The 22,846-nt window shown below is 39.7% G+C and overlaps 1 protein-coding gene across 2 annotated transcripts in view; it reads right to left on the reverse strand.

The window, feature by feature from the left end:
- RIT2 (Ras like without CAAX 2) overlaps positions 1-22,399 on the reverse strand; it is a 282,203-nt gene extending 259,804 nt beyond the window's left edge. For both annotated transcript variants that reach the window (XM_045021680.1, XM_045021682.1), the window contains exon 1: positions 22,027-22,399. In XM_045021680.1, coding sequence (XP_044877615.1) covers positions 22,027-22,213 — 187 coding nt within the window. In that variant the 5' untranslated portion in view covers positions 22,214-22,399. The remainder of the gene's footprint in view (positions 1-22,026) is intronic.
- Between the last annotated feature and the right edge of the window lie 447 nt (positions 22,400-22,846).

The raw sequence follows: 22,846 nt of genomic DNA on the forward strand, positions 1-22,846 counted from the left end.
TTCAATGAACATCTCACTGCAAATCACCCACTGTTCTAATATCTCTAGGTTAATCCGCTGTTTGGATCTGCTCTCTGGTATGTTTGCTAGCCCACTGAATGCAATATTGTCAGCAAATTTGTTCACAGTTGCATTTGTGCCTTCGTGTAGGTCATCAGTGATAAAAAGGATTGTTGGGCTCTGTGGCACCCCATTTGATGCTGTTCCTTACTTGGACATCATATTAATAATTCCTTAACCCTTTAAGAGACAAATGTCAGTTGTACTTTACATAAAACTAAAAACAATTCAAGGGTGAAGTCGCTAATATTTGCTCTTTGTTTTCTGTTTTTAGTAGCATTTTTATTTATTTGCTTTATACTCAGTTTTCTAGTAAAATTATTAGCAGAGCTCATTAAAATATTTCAAATTAACATTTTCAAACAAAAGGGGGACTTTTTAAATGAAAAATATCCCATTTTTCAACCAACTCTAATTATTAGGAATTAACATTAGCATGTTGAAGAACGTATTGAGAAATATACGGCTTATAGGAGGTGGAGTTCAGATTAATGTTTAGATTCTGAATGTACTAGTCCTGGATACTGCAGAATGGAAACAGGGAACGGTTATGCTATGTCATTTAGACTCCTAGTCAGAAAGATACGTCTCACTTTAATAAGTATGTGCGTACTCCTGTGCGTTGCAGTGGAATGATTCACATGCCTAAGTTAGGCACATGCTTAGGTAACATACTGAATTAGGGCCATAGTTTATACATAACTCACTATTAAGAAAAAACTTTGCATACCTGAAGCAGAGAATGTCAGCTCAATTCTGATCTGCCAAGCCACTACCTTTTCTCCATTCAAATGCCTCCTGAAAACCCATTCACGTTCCACTCCCCATCAGCACCTGGTGCCAGGGAAGCTAATGATCCAATCAGTGGACCAAATCCGGTGATGAATCCTGGTCACATGCCACCTGAGGCATGTTGCACATACTCTAAGAAGAAGACTCGCCAGAAATGAGTCAATAGCATAACAATATTAGCTAGTGAGATACCCACCTAATTTGGTTGTATACTGTTACCTCCTCCTCTGGGCTTTCTAAGGTTCACCGTCTACTCTGATTCACCCCTGCTTAAACTGTAAATTCTTAGGTAGGGACTATTTGTATAGATTGCGTGTTGTGCAGCTCCGAGCACATTATCAGCTCCTAATAAAAATATTGCTGAGTGTCTGCAGTTACTGGACACTACAGGCTAAGTTTCATTGTGGAAAATGGCACACAAAGTTGAACATGAAAGAAATAGCTATTTTCAGAAATGCCACTAAAGTATGTGCAACTTGACTGAATACAAGCCTATTTCCGTACACATGTAATTCACATGCACAATTGCACTTACTAGCTATGATCCAATTTTCTGTGCATTCAGGGAGAATTGTAAGTCCTCACAACTTCCGATTGATCAATGTCCCCTTCTCATAAATATACAAGTCCCCACCTAACTGTGCTCCTCATACTTTAAAATTCATATAAGGAATAGAGTAGAAATCCAATACAATGTTTGGCTGGGGTGGGGTCTATTAAATATTGAATAGAATTCTTAGCTATTCTGCTTGTTTCAATGGTTTCAAATAAGACTAATTTTGCCTGCAGATAAAGCCATGAAACACCCATTGAAGTCAGTAAGAATTGTGTGTGCAGAAAACTGATACAATTTACAAAACTTGAAGTGAATCTGCACATTAAGCCCTGCAAAATGAATGTAGAGACAACACGCATCAAAGCCTCATAGATTTTGTGTTTTTTGTCTGTGCTTATGTGGGAACTTGCTGTAGGTTTGTATGTGGACAAGAGGTTAATACTATATAATCCACAGCAGATATAGATCATTAAAAAGGAAGGGGCCACAGGCATTTTGAAAAACAGGGATGCAATCTTAGACAAATTAAAAAGCCCAACTAAGTAGTTATCAAGATTTATTTGCATTGATTGGTTTGAGTCCTAAATGGCACAAGTTACAGAAACAATTGAAAATGCTACTCTGGTATTATTGGGTACAAGGAGGAAAGGCCAGGAGAAGACTGAGAAGGAATTATCCCTCTGAGAATTTATAGACCTGAGTACTCTTTGGAAACTGTTACTGTGAGAGAGCCAACGATATAGATTTGTTAAAGAAATCATTAGATATCAGTGCAGAGCTTACAAGGAGATTTAGAAAGTACAATAAAGAGGAGTCATGCTGTAGTGGTTAAAATATCATCTGCCCTTAACTTTCAATCAAGATTCAGGATCCATCTCTAACAAAGCTATTAGAGACACTGCGGTTTGTCACTTGTTACCATATTCATCATTTTAAAGATGCTATTCTTACAAGAGTTGATCAATATATTAGCTTTTCTTTTAGGCTGAGATATCTGGAATGCAAGCAATACAATAGTTGTATGATGTAGTTAATTCACCAACAAGTGAAAAACTGCATTTCAGGGCTTAATCCTGCAAAGTGCTGAATTTTAAAGTGCTGAATTTTAAGCATGTGCATAGCCCTTTTCGTCTATGCCTTACTCCTGCTCCCACTGAACTCAATGGCAAAAATCCCAGTGACTATTATGGTGCAAGATTAGGGCCCTAATTCATGTCAGTGAGAATTGATTTCAATGAGAAATCAAGTCAGTGGGAATACCCAGAATGCACTGAAGTATTAGATATCAATCCAAAGTCAAGACCATGGAAAAGATGGACTACTGATCTGACCTATAAAAATCTTTAATGTTTCCAGGAAACCCGGGGTCTATTTTATTCAGTATCTTATGCCACCAAAGAGTTGTGTGTCAATTTCCCCATCTGTAAAATTGGAATAATAATACTCCCTTTTCTTAAACCACTAATGTTTATAAAGCAGTTTCAGAAACTATGGAGGAAGGTGCCATATATATGAAAATTATTATTAAGAAAGATGCTACCTGGAATTCAGAGAAAGAGGAAAGAGAGACTAATAATCAGACTGCAAACCAAAAGCTAGAGTTGGTAGATATTTTTCAAATAAATGTGTTGCTGACAGAAAATGGCTGTTTTTCTAAAAGGAAAGATTTCACAAAGTAATGGCTGACTTTCTTTGAAAAATTTCTTGACTTTTTGAATGCAATCATTATTTAAATTTCCAGTCTCCAAGTGTCAGGTGTATAAAAATAACTAATAACCTAAATGTATAACAATAATACTGTTTAATAACCATTTTTGCATCAATATTGAGGTATACCCCTTGAGTTTTGGGGAAAATATATTTCCCAAAAGCATAAAACAGGTTCTTTTTGCATTCCTGGAAAAGGAAAACATTGGGGAAGTTATGAATGTATTGGTGAAGGGTCCGTCCCCCCTCCCTCCATTTCTCCACAAACTCTACCAAATCCTAGGATAGAGTTATCTGTGAGTCAGGTTTTGTAAGATCTGTTTATATTTAGCCCTAATGCAACTTTGCTGAATATTGTGAAGCACTTTGCTTATACCCATTTAACTTTAAAGGCCTAATTTTCAAAATATATTCTCTGTGAACACAATATCGATTGGGTGTACACCTTTTGCACAACATCAGTTGTGTGTACAAATGAGAGAACTTCCATGTTTAAGACCTGTTTGCATGTGTCTACACATTCTGTTCATACATGCAATTGTTAGTGAGCAAAAATTCCATGCACAAGAGATTTTTATATTCAAGATGGAAGGTGCAACAATGGAAACCAAAAGGAAGCCCTTCTGAAAAGTTCACTCCATGATTTCTGCTCTCCCCTAGGATTGGGATATTGAATCTGCCAGCCTACAGCTCTCTGTATATATCTATTTAGATATAGCTATATAGATAGTGATTCTGCTGGCCATGAGCATGCTAAACAATCTTCCAACTGCAGCAGAAGTGCATTCTGAGTCCCATAAAAATCACCAAGTCTGACACTCTGAATATTAAAATCAAGATTCAGGAGTCTGGAAAGCCTGGGGGTATATTACCCAGCATTTTCTATAAGGTCTGTAAACTTTTCTTGGCCTGCTGTAATTCGGGCACCATAGCAATTTAATTGTGGATTATTTTTAAGGGTGAGTATAATCAGTCAACTTTAATTGACAACCTGCTGGAATTTAAGAAGATTTGATTTTCTAGAGTTCTGAATCTTTGGAAACCTCAAATTAAAGGCAGACAATTAACATTAATTGAACAAGATCTGAAGGTATCAGTCACAAAGCATTTCCCAATGCCTTTATGCTACAGCAACTACAAAGCAGCATATTACATCAACGAAAAAAACAATGTTAAGTACACAAATTATTTTGCTCTTAATTTTTAGTACAGCAGTATTTTTATTTTATTCCTCAAATCTGTGATACTGTGGATGATTCCTCCTGGCTTGCTCCCCACCCCCTTTATCATTTATGGGTAAATCTTCAATATTAAAATTTTGTTCCAATGTACTTATAAATGAATTTATCACCCAAACCATCTGTACCATCTGTACTAGACACAAAATCACCACATGTATTCTTCTTCCCATTATGTATCAATGGAAAACCAGATTGCTATTTAAAGCATGAGCATACTAGGATGCAATCTATTACTTTGTAACCTGTTTGCATTAGGATTTCTTTTAGTGCTATGGTGAGCATAGATTCCCATCTTCTGGGTCCCCTTCAACCCACCAGGTGCTCTGACAGGGAAAGCTTGTGGTTCCTTGGCAGCCTGGGGTCCCAAGATCTGCAGCTCCCCAGCAACCTCCAACTGGACAATCCCTGAGCCAGGGAACTGAGGGCTTCCAGTCAGGTTTGCAGCTCCAGGGCACCCTGTCAGGTAGCCTGCTCTAGAGCCAAGGCTCTGTTCCATTACATGGAGAATTGAGAAATATTTGTTATATTGAAATCCTCTATGAAACAATGATTTTTCTCCTCACAGTGACAGTAGTAAGTGTTTCTTCCTCAGGCAGTCTACAGCAAACTCATCACTGGGTAGACATGACTGAAGAGTCACACACACACAGTCATGGGCAGAATTGGCCAGTAGCACTGTACAACTAATAACGGGGACAGAACTTTAAAAAGGAACTGGAGTCAGGCTCTGGAGCCCACGTCTCCTGGCAATACAAATGGCCATGACCCTCACTGCTTTAAGAATTAAATGCAAAGCCATTTATTTGACTTAGTTTTCCCATAATAGTGTCCCAACCCATTCACACATATTGAGGATGTCCTTGTGGGAGGTGGGGGTGAAAGAAAAAAAAATAACTCCTACTTGTCTAGATGTGCTTGGAGGGATAATGTGACAGATCTTTAGCTGTGTAAGTCTGTATAGCTCCATTAATAAAATTATTTTCATTAATTTGGGGAATTAAAGTTAATCATGTGCCTAGTGTTAGCAGGATCGGGGACTTAAAAAGGACTTCTTTTGTAAAGGAACATCTATCTATCTGTCTATCTATAGCTTTAATAACTAGTCACTCTAAGAAATAGAAGGTTGAAAGCAGACATTGATAGCTAGGTCCCAGGGGCGCAAGAAGGTCATAGGGTCTGTTCAATCTTATGGAACAAATCTAAGAACAGCTGAGTGTTGTGTTAGAGATGGCTTTTGACATAAGCTGCCCATGATCTGAATGCATATGTTGCACATTCACTAGCCCTCTGTTGCAACTTTGGCACAGAGCCTGATCCAAAGCCCACTGAAATCAATGGAAGGTTTTTTTTGTTTGTTTTTTTCCCCATTGATATTAATGAGCTTTGGATCAGGCCCATAACGAATTATGTTTATGTAATGGATTAAGAAACACTGATGAGGTTACCACCGTATGCTTGTATGACTTGACTTTGGGCTGCCCTTTTCATGCCGTGAAGAAATATTTACTTGTTTTTGTGCTACTTCTGCAATCAATTCTTCTATACTGGGATTGGACACAATATAACAGCACCAGGAATAGTAGCATCACAATAGAACACCTTCTTTATCTCCCTCCTGGTAGTTACATTAGTAACCATAATGGTGTAACAATGGCAGAACTGGGGTAATGCAATTTATGATTGCTTACCCCTCCCCACAAAGTTCCTTATTAAAAAGTCAAGACTGTCAATAAGTTTGGAATTTTCAAATGCACTCACCATTGGCCCTACTCTTCTCACACTGGAGTCAAGAGTAAAGTCTCATTTATTTCAATGGGAGCAAAATCAGGCCCCTGGGGAGTGCTTTTGAAAAATCTCACCCTAAAGATTTGATCCTGCTCCCACTTAAGTCATAGGAAGACTCCCATTTCCTTCAGTGGCAGGAGAACCAGGTCTCAAATGCAGGAGTCTAGTCTTCCTAAGAACATGTCTAAGTACTGAAATGTGGATTAATCAAAACCAGACATATACCATTAAAAAGGAAAGGATGTTTAGATCGGAATTATAGTACATCTCAGACCATTATGTGTGAAGATCTTTTTATACTTCCATACTTAAGGGATTATTTCTTCACCTTGCAAATCTCAAAGCTTTTTCATATTTACAGAAGGAACTGTACAAGTTTTTCCCTATCCCTATGACATGAAACTTGAGTCATTTCTATGCAGTGAGAAGCAAAGAAAGGGAGGATGGTAAAAATGCATTAATTTCACTAAAGCAACTGCCTAATAATCCCTTTTCCAAACTTTGGATCATCTAATTAGTTCATGAATTTCAAGCATCTAGCAGTTCTATGTGCAAGGATTCACTGAAGCTGGCAGAGGTGAGGACATGAAACTGCAGCTGAGCGTAGGGGTGAGAGAGGTGGAAGGCTGGATCTGAGACAGCTTCACAGATACTGTATGAAGTCTTGATAGGGTATTAATTTTAATTTTAACTGCAGAGAGGATGTGTGTGGGGGGGGAATTTTGAGTACTTGCCAGAAATAGGCAAAATATAATTATAGAAAAATAAAAATGGGATATTAACTCAAAACTCATAGGAGGAAACCAGCTATTTAAGAAAGAGCTCTTATTAGTGATGAAATATAGTGATTGATAAAAGTTGTCGTGTGCTTATTACAGCCATCCTCTTGCAACTGGCATAGGGACTGCACTGTAAAGGAAGATGAATGGTCGTGTGGTTAAAGCTTAGTTGGGATCTAGAAGAATTGGTTTGGTTTCTATTCTACTCTCACCTCTACCACAGGCTTCCCGGGTGAGGTCTGAGCTGAAGGCTAAGGTTGCTGCCCACCTCACAAGGGTATGCTGAGGCTTGATTCAATATTTTTAAAGTATTTTGAGGGGACCATTTTAGATTAGCCTTCAGGCTGCTGTAATCTGCCCCAGGTAACCAGACTGGCACTGAGGTATCTGAGGCAACATTGTCTCCCACCCACCCCTCTGGTCTCATGTTATAGCACATCTGTACCGGAAAATATAGTCCCTGGACACTAAGATGAAAATAAGAAAAGGAGATAGCTTAAATGTTAAGACTACTCTCAGTCATCTCCTCGAGCGCAGTCATATACACCTCAAGGGCCACATGCATACACCCAATACCCTCACACACCATTAGTCCAAAATTTATAAGAAACTTACTTGAAATAATTTTTTAAAAAACATCCTAGCAAGGCTGGAGTCAAATGTCCATAAATCACAAACCGATATGGTGAATTTCTAGAAGACAGGTGTCCCTGGAATTACCTGAAGTGCTCAGGGACTCAAATACATGAAAACATGACAGGTATGGATTTCAAATTGGAATTTTATTTTATGTCTGACACTGGAGGCTGTACTCCAGTGCAGAATAACAGCATCAACAGCTTCTAGAGCATATGGCCCAACATAATATAAGTCCCACTTTTAAAATAGCATCCCCAGTGGGGTGAAAAAAATACACCATACCAGATCTCCTATATTGTTTCATTGCAGCTCTGGTACTGTTCACAAGAGTCCATATTTTACCTCATCATCATCATAGTAATAATGATAACTTTAATTTGCAAAGCACCTTGGGACCTCAATGCATGAGAGGCAACATAGAAAGATAAGATATCAAATTGCTAATGCGAATCATCATGTGTTTCCACAGGTTATTGTAGCGAGGGTGGCAGCCACCACTATAATTAAGAGTTCATATACAGGGTGGTGCCAGCCTTGCTCTGAATAGGTTTTTTTTAAAGCTATTTAGGTATTGCATTTCTCAGCATTGTAAGGCCTAAGTGACTTGCATGGCTAAGCCCCATTTTCAGAAGTGGCCTAGGCACTTAGCAGAAGCAGTGAAACCTACCTCAGAGTGATAGGGCCACAGGTGCCTGAGCAGTAGCCAAGCTCCTTGTGCCACTCCTGCCCCCACACCACTCCTTCCCCTGACACCCCACCCCATGCCATCCCTTCTCCCCAGACCTCTGCCCTCATACCACCTCTTCTCCCAAGGCCACTTCCATCTCTTGCTCCTCTCCGCTCTCCCCGCCCCCGTCGCTCACCCTCATGGGCCAGTAAGAAGTGGTGGAGCCATTGCTCTCTGGCCTCACGGTTCCAGCACCCCTGACCCTTAGGGCTAGATTCGCAGAGGAACTCAGGCACGTACGTCCAATATTTAGGCCCCCACTGGCATTAAAAATAAATAAATAAATAAAAACCCTCTGCTCAGTTGTCACCTAACCCTGGAGGCACCTAATATCCCAACGCACCTACATTTCCATGGTTAAAGTCCCCAAGGTGCCTCAATTTCAGCAGCTGAGCATGACATCATTCAACAGCTCAGCCCCTAAGCGCCAGAAGGATTCACACACTAGTCATCCTTCCTCCTATCTGTCCTTTGGGGCTGGTCTGGGAGGTGTGCTCTGAGTATGCCTACCCACACAAAAAGGGCCTGGGAGGAGAGGAGCTGGCAGCATGCTCCTTATAACCTTTAGCCCAGTGATTAAAGCATTCACACAGGATGTGGGAGGCTAATTCAGTTCCCCCCTTTAGCATGGATTGATTTTAATCTCAGTAGAAGATCATCTTCAGCAAGACAAGCTGAGACTTGTTCTTTGGATGCAGCATCTACAAGTGAAGCCCAAAGCCTCTATTATGGTTAATTATTAATCTCATCTGAGAACTCATTCAGCATTAACCCCAGGCACTTACTAGGGATATCCTACTCTTTCCAGTTGGTTTTGATTATTTTAGTTGAGCCTTTAGCCGTGTTAATCAGAAGGAACAAATCTGTATGGGTTATAAATGCTGGAGGAGAAAACCATAAAGACTGTTTATACACCAATGACAGTACATTCAATTTGTCCAACACAGCCAGAGTCATTTAAGGCAGTGCTAATTGATTTATGAAAAAAATGTCATGCAGCTTTGCTCAGTCAGATGTGTTGGGCCAGGTTGATGGCCCAGGTTGATCCTTTTAAATGCTGTGTTACTATTTAAATGGTCACAGAAAGACATCAGCATCAACCTTTGGTAAACATTTGCACTTAGAGCTGGTTGCAAAATGGTAAGTGTTCCCCATGGTGGGGAACAAACAAGCAAACAAAAACCAGAGATAATTACAAACTTGAGAGTTTTTCAAAACTCTTTGCAGCAATTTTGGGGATGAAAAACTGAACCCTGAATATTTTCAGTTTTCAGTCATTTAAAAACACTTTTTGAAAAATGTATATGTAATTTGTATTTCCCACTATTTTTTTTTTCCATTAAAAAAAATTGAGCAAAACATTTCTACAAACTCTAATTGCAAGGATAACAACCCTTGCAAGGAGGAGTGGGACAATGTCTTTAGGAGCAGAACTTCTCTAATTCTAATGTGCAAGATTTCTAACTCACAGAACCTCTCATCAGATGGGAATTCCGGGTCCTCATATACAGGAACCATTTGTTCTGTTCCTTGTTGTTTAATTGTGAATACCATCGTTTCTCAGAATTTATTATTCTAATCTTGCCCCTGGTGGCTTCTATTACTTCATGTACTGTACTTGTTATTCTTAAATGACTGCTATTGTTCTGTGACTGCTAAGGAAGTCTGCCCTCTAATTGGCAGGATGTTTCCTTGTGTGTCATAGAAGAGCTCCTGACACTGGTGATATTTGGTTTTAAAATCATTAACCTCTCTTCCTCTATTAAAGCTTTTACAGGGCTGTCTTGCAATAAATTTTGTAGGAATCTTGTCTGGTTCCACGTCAAAAGGATTCTCAGAAGGGTCTCACTATAGGAGACTTTCCATTTAATTCAATGGATCAGGACCAAGGATTCAAAGCAGGATTTGGGGATATATGAGAATCCCATTTATTAGGATTCATCTGAGTAAGACCCCAGGTGGTAGTATGAACACTTAGGGCTATGCCATTGATATTGTTTTTAAGTCTTGGTTCATAAATTGTTCTAGAGTTTCAGCACTCCATGTCAAATCTCATACCTCAATATCATTTTTTCTTCTCCTTTGTTAAATCAAACAGATTTCTAAGGCTATGCAACTGGTTAGACATAGAGCTATCATTCCTTCATGAACTTTAGCTTGGTATAGATTTTCTTACAAATGTTGACAGCTTCCCACACCCTGAAGAGAAGAGCTTAGGCAAGCTAACTTTTTTTTTTCTTAACATAAGCGCCTAGAGTCTGAGATTCAACACTGAATTATTTGTGAACTCTGCTTAGGAGAACCCCAAGAGTTTTGAATTCATGTCAGACTGCAGACATAAAACACTGAACCTATTTTCTAAGCATTATTACAAATCAAAGTGAATCATAGCTCTGTATTTGTTTCTTATTTACAAGTTTCTCTTGAAAAAAGTTTTTCCTCCTGATTCCATATCAATAAAAAAAACCCTCTTCTCTATACATGCTAGGTCTAGGTTTCCTAGTTTGGTATTGACATTTTTTCAAATCCTAATTTCATAAGGGTACAGACTGACAGGCAGCTTATCTTATACACAAATAGCAAAGAAAAGCTATCATGTAGTGGTAATTAAGGTTGCAATAGGACACACTCCATCAATAAAATGGAAATAAGAGGCTAAAGGGACATTTTTGTGCATTCCTTTCCTCTTTCATATTGCCTACAACCTTATCAATAATAATACTCTCCAGTACTCATAAAGCTTTCACCTTCATCTCCAGATATCCAAAAGCAATATGTACCCTGCAACTTCATCCCGTTTGCTAACGTAAAACCTTAACAGTGACCTCAGATGCTTTTATAACAGCTATATCAACAGATCAGCACACCTGTCTATCACTCACCCTCTAGGCATTTGGGAAGTAAGTTTCCCTTAACACTGCTGGAGTCACTGTTAAGGTTTTGCATTAGAGCACAAATAGAACTTTTAGGAACAATGGTGAACTGGCATCACATATTAATGACAATTTTTAAAAGGCCACTTTTAATAACCATTGCATCTATACATAGGCAGCAAAATTAATAACCTCTGGAATATTTCCATTGATTAGAATGGATTTATACCAGTGAGTAATTTTGCCCTAATCTACAAAGCTATTCACAGTAAGTAGTATAAATGCTGTTCCACTACTCCAAACCAAACTCTAATAGTTGTTTCCATCAGCATCATTATCCATGTGCAACAAATTGAGCCATATGCTAAATTAAATTTTAAAAAAATATATTGTGACCTGAAGATTATTAGCCCCAGACTCAGGCAGACCATCAAAAGGGACAAATTCCAAAGATTAAGGCCTCCAAATCAAATCCAGTTGGGTTAAATTCTAGGTTCAGCAACCTAGAGCTTGAGTACTGTAAAGTAAACTAGTACAGAGTGCTGATCTCAATAGCTGTGCTCACTGTGGTTCACCTTGCTTAGAAAGCAGACTACTTTCCCTAGGCAGTCTGTTCCATTGTTCTACTGTTTCATCTGAAGAGTAGGACAATGGAACAGACTGCATAGAGAGACTATGGAAGCTCCTTCACTGGAAGTTTTCATAAGGAGGCTGGATAGCCATCTGTCTTGGATGGTTTAGACACAACAAATCCTGCACCTTGTTAGGGCATTAGCCTAGATGACCCTTGTGGTCCCTTCTAACCCAATGGTTCTGTGATCTGCTCCCTGCATTAGGCGACAAGTCCTGCTGCCATTGGATTCAATGGCAAAAGTCCTGTTGACTTCAGTCATGCTGGATCAGGACCCAAGGTACAGGTAAATGTTAGAGATAGCTCTAAATAGATTATAGTCCAGTAGTCTTGTGTGGAGATGACAATGGATATAGACCATATTGTTATGATAACTGGAACAAATTATTTTTATATTTAAATTATTTCAAAGGGATAATGAAAGTTATCTGTTAAAAGCCATTTTTCACTTATTTGTTTGCCAGTTGCATGAGTTTGAAGCTATCTAAATAGCAGATAAGGTTACCTTTGGAAAGAGTCCCACACCCCAGTCTATCTCCAATAGTTAGAGGTATCCCTAGTGGATACTGATGGCTATTAAACTTGCAACTTCAGAGTAGGATGAATGTTATTTTAAGTAACAGCGGTAGAATTGGCAAATTATTATCTACCATAAATAGAGTAACCTTGGAAAGTTGGAGAGCCATAAAAGGCACATCACAAAGACAACCCTTTGGATGAAAAAGGACCTGGTATTAACTAGCAACAGGGATTCATCAGTCTTCCTGATAGATGGATGTAGATTAATCTGCTGTTCACTGGTTCGTAGCAAGTCATGGAACATCTACCTTCCCCCACACTAAAAATGCTACTCCCTTTAAGTCAGCCTTTTCTCTCAAACATAAATTAAACTCTTCTCTCCTTTGGTGATAAACTCCTACTCTCCATCTTAGTTCAACTGCAATAACTATGGCTCATTTTTTATTCTGTTATGTTTTGCACCAGCACCTTTCACAAAATTGGACAGGGAAAAACATTTAGTTGGGTTTTTTAGGTTTTTTTCCCTCTAAGAAAACATTTGACCAAATCCTTTCCTCCATGAGGGCTTTGAACCTGCATCCATAGACTCATTCAAAATTATTTTTCCCTTTTACTGTAGAGTGTTAGATTATCACTCAGGTCAATTACCTTAGATGTACCATGTCAGAGTCTAGCCACTTACTGTACAACAGGATTGTGACATGGAATCCTGAAAACAACTGGAGGTTTCTAATTCAATTCCAGTGAGTATAAGAGGTACTGAAGCTCCATGGACCCTAATGTTTCCTTCCTTTCTGACTCCTCCACTGTCAACTAAATTTGGTCCTGAGACTGAAGTTAAATTCTTTCTTGGTCATGTATCATCATCCGTAATAAAATTCCCACATGCCAAATCCAACCCTTATTTATATCTGTATAACAACATTGTTTTCCAGATTATGTCAAGTGACATTCGTGCAACCCTTTCTGAGGTAACAAAATCATACAAAACAATAATCCAGTGCCGTATACCAGGTCTTTGGCCTGACTCTGGGTTCAGTGGTCCTTACAGCCCTTATAGCAAGGGACTTTCACATCAACTTCCTCAGTAGCAAGGAACTGAAGCCCTCCCTCTGCTCTGTGTTCCAGTCCAGGGACCCAATGGCAAGCAACTAAGGTCCGCTTCCTCAGAGTCTTTGCTGCTTCTGTGGACTACTTCCTATCTCAGTCTGTCTCTAGGCTCTTTCCCCCCCGTTACTGGGCTCTGCAGAATTCTTTCTGGCTCTTGTACCAAGCAAAACCTACAAAAGTTTTCTCCCTGGAGGTCTAGCTCCTGTTGGCCTCTCCCAAGGCTCTCTGTGTCTCTTTTTTCAGAAACCTGGCCCCCAGTCTGCTTGTCTGGGGTGGTGCATTTTTGTCCAGGCTCACCACAGGAGCATGCAATGTTCCTGTGGCGTCCCTGTTTCCAGAGATCCATTCTTGGGATAGAAACTCAAGGCCTACTTTCCCTTGGCAACCTAGGAGACAGTACCAAGACTCCTAACCCCTCATTCTCTCCCCCCCACCCATCTTCTCTCAAGTCCTTCTTTTATATTAGCCACCCAGCTCCTCCCCAGATGGTTCTCATCCTTAACTGATGCCCTGTAATTGCCACCAGATGCCCTAATTTTACTCTCCGGCTCCCTTCAACCCTTTCAGTAACAATGGGAGGGGGGTTATATACACCATCACAAGCGGTATGGATTCAGTGACCCAGAAGCCCCTTCCAGTTCTACAGCTTGATTTATTATTAGAGCTGGTTGAAAACTGGTAATTGTTTCCCCCAGAAAATGATGCTTTTTTCCTGTAGCAAAATATCAAAGTAGAAAACTTTGGATTTTCCTCCTCCCTTTTTTCCAGTGGCAAAGGGATGGAGGAGGGGTCTATTATTTGTAATAAGAAAAACAAATAAACAAACAAAAACCCAAATTGTGAATGAAATGGAAATTTCCACTTATATACATTTTTTTCTAAAAGGACATTCAATTCTGTGAAACTGGACTGCCTCACCGTCCTCACTAACCGGGCATTCTTTAAAAAACAAAGACTTTTCCTGCCATTTTCTTATCAATGGTATTTCCGAAAAGAAATTCATACCTTGGTGGCCTTATGGCAAGACCTGTGTGTTTGAGTTTACTTCCCACACAAACCTCTGCTAAACTTTTATTGTTTCCTACATTCTATTCAGTTTGATGGACTGCTAGCCCAGACATTTTAGAGCATTTCTGCAAGTAATTCCTCAAAGCACCAGAACAAAAAACAAACAAAAAACCCTTATAAAATATTTATAAAACTTTATTGCCACAGAGTTTAATACAGCAGCAGATTTAATAGTCCAGGTTCTCAATTTAGAGTCCTCTAATGCTTCTCCCAATAGTTTAGAATGTCTTTCTTCTTTATTTATAGTGTGAAAGTAAAATATGCTTCATGCTATTGGCACAATTAGAGCTGCAGCAGCTAAACATCTTATCAGCAATCCAAACACTAGTGAACAATCCCCTTCCAGGCTGTGTTGCAAAAGCTCATGAGTACACTACTCTTTGCCTGACAATCATGTTGTAACTTGTCAAGCCACTACTCAGATGCATCATTAGAGTAGCCAATAAGCTCTCCTTGCATGTTAAGAATGCTATAATGGCTAGGCGGCTGGTGTGTTGAAACCACGTTTTTAAGGTTCTGTAATGCTTGATGTTATTAAAAAGAAAAATCTCATCTGAAAATCTGAACCTTAGTGAGTTCGGTGCCCCCCATCCCATTGAAATTCACTGGATCCTTTCAAAATCCCAGCCTTATTTACTATTTATTTTCATACATCTCTTCACTGTCTGGTATGGTGGAAACAGTAAGTGCCAGAATGCTGTAAAAATATTCTCTTGTAAAATTTCCAGCCCAAAGGGAAGCAGGTTGTAGCAGAACATGGCAAAACACCTTGTTTTTTCTTTCAGATTTCCAGCCAACAATTTGCGGATTGAAGAAGCTCTCTCTTGAGCTGGCACTCAGAACTTAATGTTGTCAATACCATCAGTATCTTCCAATATTTACACCACATCAGTCAAATTCTTCCCTCCCCAGCATCTAGCCTGAGCAAACTGTCTGGATATTGGAGAGACATGGGAAGGAATCTTTTTACCAAGACCAGGGAATGGCAGTGGAGCTTAAGTAGCCTCCATGTCCTATTAAGCCTGCTCTAAGTGGGGAGGGGTGGGAGGACTGGCATGAAGACCCTCTAACCCTGCCCCTCTCATAACCTCAAAGAGTCAGTATACTCAGCAGCACAGGGTAGTTAGTGGAACTGTGTTTCACAGAGCATAGAATGCAGACTTCCTGCAAGGAACATATCACAGTCACAGGGGAACTATATTGGTTCCCTTGTTTCAGTGGCCCTAAGTACCTGTGACAGGAGAAGAGGATTTGGCCCCTGTAAATAAATCCTGCTTAAAATTTACATACCTCTTCCCTAAACAAATCTTCAATCCTTGATGTTCTTCCTCTTTAATTACTATCTTGTTCTTATTTTTCAGTTTAAGTTACACAGGGCAGTTCTTACAATCCTTTCCCTCACACACAAACCCCAACAAGTAAAACTTTGGGACTCTGCACTTTCTCATGTTCAGCAATCTTCCTCTTGTATAACTGCATGCAAAATTCCAAGTCTGGCTTGGTTAGGCTTTATGTATTGCTAGGATAACTTCTCCCAATTCATGTAATGCCACTATTTGCACTTCTGCTAATGGATTTGTGCCTGTTTCTGGTGCCAGTCTTTTAGCAGATGGTTTTAGTTCATTGTCCATAATCCCCTCCAAGTTTTTTTTTTTTAAGCCCCTGGTCTGTGCTCTCTGTTGTGGTTCCATTCAGAGATAACAATTTGCATTGTGATTCTTTTATATTCCAGTTTTATTAATATACACTTCCTTATTACTCCAACTGCACGAGCTACTTCTCAGCCCAGAAGCCAAGTACACAGAAATCGATTTGAATTGGTTTTCTCTTTTGCTACCCTTCTATTCTGTGTCATCAGCAAAGACAACCAATTCTGAAACAATAGCCTTCTTGATCTCACAAATAAAAGTGAGGATCAACTTATTCCCTTGCCACACTCTGAATTTGAATCCTTCCTGTGCCATTAGTTGCTGTTTAGGGAATGAACAAAGCTCCACTATCCCTGGCTATCATACTGTTTGCAGAAGGGCTTACTTTGCTGTGTTTCTATAATATTATTTATTTATTCAATGGGGACTTGTTGTTGGCCTATCATTCAGCTCCCACCTTGGGGGACCAATGGACTGCTTTTCATCTTGGACCTATCAGGAGTTAGAACTTCTACCAGCAGAGCTTTTGTGGTTATTGAAACATACGAATGTCTGCACCACATCAAGGTTCATACACAGGGAAACCTGCACTCTGACTGCTGCCTTTTTAATGTCACCTTCTGTCTCTTTCCCATGTTGAAGCTGATGTTTGATAGGGTTTCATGGTATGACTGTGGTGTTGTACCATTGCAAAACGAGTGTCAGCAGAAGGAGAATCAAGCCTTATGATCATAGGACCAAGAAATAAAAAAAGAAAAAAGAAGAGTCTCCAGCTCTGTGGACTAATTGACCTCTGGGCTCCTCTCTGGTGATCCACAACCAAGGGCTAGGAAGTTATACACGGTCAGTCTGACATTGATCCAGTGCAAGATAATAGAGTGGCTGATGCAAGATGGGTTACCTAGGGAGGTGGTGGAATCTCCTTCCTTAGAGGTTTTTAAGGTCAGGCTTGACAAAGCCCTGGCTGGAATGATTTAGTTGGGAATTGGTCCCACTTTGAGCAGGGGATTGGACTAGACCGGCTGAGGTCCCTTCCAACCCTGATATTCTATGATTCTAAGATTTAATAAAGAATTAAAGTAGGGTAATATAATTAACAACAATCAACGTGGATTTATGGAATAATGATCTTGTCAAAGTAACTTAAGATCTTTTTAGTTGAGATTACAAATTTGGTTGATAAAAGGAATAGTGCTGTACAATATACATAAACTTCTGAAAGGTATTTGACTAGGTATCACATGACATTTTGATTAAAAAACTAGAATGACATAAAATTAACATGGCACATATTAAAGTGTAACTAGGGAATCATCCACAAACAGGTGTGTTTTTTGTGGGGTCCTGCAAGGACTGGTTCTTGGTCCTATACTATTTAACATTTTTAATCAATTATCTGGAAGAAAACATAAAATCAAAATCATAAAGTCATCACTGATAAAATTTGGAGCGGACAAAAATTGGGGGAGTGGTAAATAATGAAGATGACAGGTCACTGGTACAGAGAAATCTAGATTGCTTGGTAAGCTAGGCACGAGCAAAAAAATGCATTTTAATATGGCTAAATGTAAATGAAATGAAGAATGTAGGCCATACTTACAGGAGGTGAGACTATCCTGGGAAGCAGTGATGGAAAAAGATTTGGTGCTGAGAGTGGGTGTGGATAATCATCTGAATCTGATCTCCTGATGCGATTCCATAGCTAAAAGAACTAACACAATCCTTGGGTTCATAAACAAGGGAATCTTGAGTAGGAGCAGAAAGGTTATTTTATCTCTGTATTTGGCACTGGAGTGACTGTTGCTGGAACACTTTGTCTAGTTCTCGTGTCCACAATTCAAGAAGTATGTTGATAAATTTGTAGATGGTTCAGAGAAGAACCTTATAGTTCTATCACTGCCTCACTATCCTTATAGTAATAGACTCATGGATCCCAATATATTTAGCTATTTAAGATAAGGTTAAGGGGTGACTTGATTACAGTCTAGAAGTAACATAGGGAACAAAGATAATGGGTTCTTCAATCCATCAGAAAAAGATATAACATGATCCAATGGCTGGAAATTGAAGCTAGATAAATTCACACTGGAAATAAGGGGTGCATTTTTAACAGTGAGAGTAATGAACCATTGAAACATCTTATCAAGGATCATGGTGAATTCTCCATCACTGGCAATTTTTAATCAAGATTGGATGTTTTGACAAAAGATCTGCTCTAGGAATTATTCTGGGGAGGTTCTATGGCCTGTGTTAGAGAGGAGGTCAGAGTGGACGATCACAATGGTCACTTCTGGCACAGGAATCTATGAATATAACACATAGCATGAAAATTACTGGAGAATGACATTGTGCACTAAACCATGGCTGGACGAGGAATGAGTTAGAGAATACAAACTGGATTTTTTTCTGACACCTCATGTTGTGATGTTTCACATTTTTCTGCATTAGTCACAGCACCATATCGCACACAGTATGGCATGTTTGACATAATATAATGTGACATGTCCAAAGTAATATGTGAAAAGAAAAATAAGAGAGACACTTTCTGACCTAAGAACTGCAGTTTATTTCCATTTCATTTTAAAAGACCTACTTCTGTAGATGCTGACCCTCTCCCACCCCCTTCTATCCCATCACAAGAAACTGCTATCTATTTACCAGACTGTGAAAACATACCCAAAGGCAGTAAGAAAGAAAGCCCCCTCCCCTCCCTCCAGTTTTGTGACAACTCTGTCTTCAACATTTTTAATTATAATTTGGCTTCCAATACTGTCTGATCTTTGGATCCAAGAGCATTTTAACACACCACTAAAAGTTGGGTGTCATATTAATTTTACTGGTGAATAAAGTAATATTGAAAGAATATAAGACTGCTATTTGCAAAAATGGGCTCTCACCCTGCATGATTAAAATAGGGGTCTGCCTTAAATTGGCACCTGAAATCTGAGGCCATTTATGAAAGATGAGGACCAAAGTGACAGACCTAAATGACTTACCAGATGTAACACAGCAAGGGAGTGGCAGAGAGAAATTAGCATCTAGAAAGCCCGGTGATTATTGGCCAGTCCTGTCACTCCAACCTCTACAAACATTCACTCCTTTTTCCAGTTTTAACTTTCCAGTTTTGTGGCTGGTGTGGTGAAAACAGAAAGCAGAATTCTCAGATGAAAAGGTGCCATTGTGTTTCTCAAAAAACCTTTTTTCCACAAAAATAGAAGGAAGTTCATATTTAGCCAGTATCACATTCACCACAAAATTAGTCAGTCATACCCTACATCAAATTCATGACATTCTTACAAACTATATGCCTATTTCCTTAGATCCCATTAATTCCATTCATGACATCGTTGGCTTCCTTCGTAATGATAATGCCCAGAAGAGAACCAGTTCAGAACAAACTACTTCAAAGTATAGGGGGGAAGTCAGATGGACTTTAGCCAATGACACCTGGGTAAACTCCCACTCTTATGGGATCTTGAGTGTTCATGAAGAACAGACAAGATTTCAGTTTTTAAAGACCCACAATTACTAAACTGAAGGAAACTCGGTTTATTATCCTGGGAATGGAGGAAGAGGACCAAAATATCATACAAGAAGATCTGGATGACCTTGTAAACTAGAGTAGTAAAAATGGGATGTAATGTAATACTGCAAAGTGCAATGTTATTCATTTAGGGACTAACAACAATATTTTTTTCTATAATATGGGTACTTAACAGTTGGAAGTGACAGAGGAGGAAAGAGACCTGGGTGTATTGATTGATCAAAGGATGACTATGAGCCCTCAATGTAATGTGGCTGTGAAAAAAGCTAATGCAGTGCTAGGATGCATCAGGGTAGGTATTCCCAGTAGAGACAGGGAAGTGTTAGTACCATTATACAAGGCACTGGTGAGACCTCATCTAGAATACTGTGTGCAGTTCTAGTCTCCTATGTTGGAGAAAGATAAATTCAAACTGGAACAGGTACAGAGAAGTGCTACCAGGATGATCTGAGGAATGGAAAACCTACCTTATGAGAGGCGATTCAAAGAGCTTGGCTTGTTTAGCCTAACCAAATTAAGGCTGAATTACTACAGAGAATTCTTTCCCAGGTGTCCGGCTGGTGGGTCTTGCTCCCATGCTCAGGGTCTAACTGATCACCATATTTGGGGTTAGGAAGGAATTTTCACCTTGGTCAGATTGCCAGAGACCCTGGGTTGGTTTTTTACTTCCTCTTCAGCATGGGACACAGATCACTTGCAGGTTTAAACTAGTGTAAATGATGAATTCTCTGTAACTTGAAATCTTTAAAGCATGATTTGAGGACTTCAGTATCCCACCACAGGTTAGGGATTTATTATAGAAGTGGGTGGGTGAGGTTCTTTGGCCTGCAATGTGCAGATGGTCAGACTATAGTATGACAATGCTCCCTTCTGATCCTAAAGTCTATGTGTCTATGAGAATTACCTTTTCCCATTTCATAGATATTTTACACAGATATTTTTAAAGAAAATGCATGGGCAAGATGGGGGGGCAATATATTCTGTTGCAATGCAATGAAGCCCATAATAATTCTGAATCTCTCTAAACTTATAAACTTCAAGGGAAAATAAAACTTAAGACAAGAAGATGGGAAGCAAAGGACAAGGAAGGGGAAACCTCTCAGGAAAAAAATCCATCTCAACATTAGAGAAAATGGACGTAATACTGGTCTTTTTTACTGCATTTTGCTGGTGTAACTCCACTGAATTTAATGGAGTTACTCCAGATATATATGAATATAAAACCAGAACCAGGGCTAACAATTTGGTTGTTATTGTGCAATCATTAAAATCAGAACATACGCAACTCTGCATTTCCATGCCCCGAAGAGTGTGTGTGTAGCATTAAGAGACACAGAAAACAGGGTTCTGTATTGCATAGCGTGATTAATTCTTACTGAACATAGGCTAGGCTTACTTCACTTAGCGTGATCATATTGCATTCCAAGGTTGCTAGGAGGAAAAAACAACTGCATTAAAAACAAGCAGCAAACTCCAAGCTTCATAACTCAAGGCACGGTCCCACTTTATGAAATTACACTGACATCCTCTTCTCCAATAAAGAAAAACAATGCCTTTTCCAATCCAGGCAATGAAATTGATTTTTTCCCTCTTTTATGAGGAGCTGGCTCTTCAAAACAAGGGCTGCCCTAAGTATTACTCATCTCTACTAGCTACAGAGCTTAATGATTTGGAATGGGCCCAAATCATATAAAACAAATCCAGTTTATTCACGTACACCAACAGGTAGCCCTGTGGCATCTTGAACAAAACATATACAGCAGCACCAAATAAATCCCTGAACAATAGTCTGAGTATTAGGAACTCTAGGGGATTTCCTAGGTGCTTAACTTTCTTTATGGGGCATGCACAATGCTGCCTCAGGCAGATGCCCAGACTCCTATGTCACACCTAAACCCCGGTGTAATCCTCAAAACAGGTAAAAATAAGTGTTGCCTTGCCTATCTCACCTTAGAGATCCTGATCTGATGGGGTGCTCAGAACCAGCATCTGGGATTAGGAGGAAATGGCAAACCTGGGATAGGGGGAGAGATAGCTGGGTGCAGAGGGACTAATTGACCTCAGGGACCTAAACCCAGGGTTATGAATTCAATCCTTGAGGGGGCCATTTAGGAAACTAGAGTAAAAATCTGCCTGGGGATTGGTCCTGATTTGAGCAGGGGGTTAGACTAGATGACCTCCTGAGGTCTCTTCCAACTCTGATATGATTCCCTTATAACCTTCAGCCTAGTGGTTAAGGCACTCTGTTGGGATATAGAAGACCCTGGTTCAGTTCCCTGAGGAAGAAACAGGATTTCAGTAAGCCTACACAATCTTCAATATAGGCCTATAACAGGGTCCACTCACCATTCTGGCACCTCCTCAGCCTGTCTTGGGAATTAGCTTTGTGGTTGAGGGCATCCCCTTCAGGTGGTGCAGTGCCACTATGACTCCTACTCTTGGACCCAGGTCTCTCCAAAGACCATGGTGTTCTCTTCCATGACACAGCCCTCCAGCTATGCCACACGCTGTGCTCCCCACTTCCAGGGGACATTCAGCCACTTCCTGTCAATGGCAAACTGCAGTCCACAGTGGTTCCAGCACACTCTTTACATTTGTATCAGGGCCTCAGTCTGCAACTCGCCAGGAGCTGTCTCTGGTTTCCTTAGCCCCTCTTGACAGCACTGGTTTGTCCAGGGTGATGGCAGTTTTCTTGGCCCTTTGAGGACACAATCATTCCCCCCAGGGCTCCCAGAAGAGACTGCCTTCCTCTGCCTTGCAGCACCCTTTTTATATGGGCCTACTTGGCCCTGACGGTGTTTGTTTAACCTGTCCTTTTAAAAAAGAGGTGGGATTCCACAACCTCCTTTGGTAATTTACACCCGTACTTAACTATCCTTAGAGTTAGAAAGTTGTTTCTTAATATCTAATCTAAATCTCCCTTGCTGCAGATTAAGCCCATTACTTTGTCAGTGGACATGGACAACAATTGATCAGCATCTCTTTATAACAGCGTTTAACATATTTGAAGACTGTCAAGTCCCCCCACAGTCTTCTTTTCTCAAGGTTAAACATACCCAGTTTTTTAAGGTCAAAGGTCAAGTTTTCTAAACATTTTATTGTTTATCATTTACCTTTCATTGTTGTTGTTGTTCTCTTCTGGATTCTCTCCAGATGAGACCTCATT

Source organism: Mauremys mutica, chromosome 6 (genome assembly GCF_020497125.1).
Source record: "Mauremys mutica isolate MM-2020 ecotype Southern chromosome 6, ASM2049712v1, whole genome shotgun sequence".
NCBI classification, from domain to species: domain Eukaryota; kingdom Metazoa; phylum Chordata; order Testudines; family Geoemydidae; genus Mauremys; species Mauremys mutica.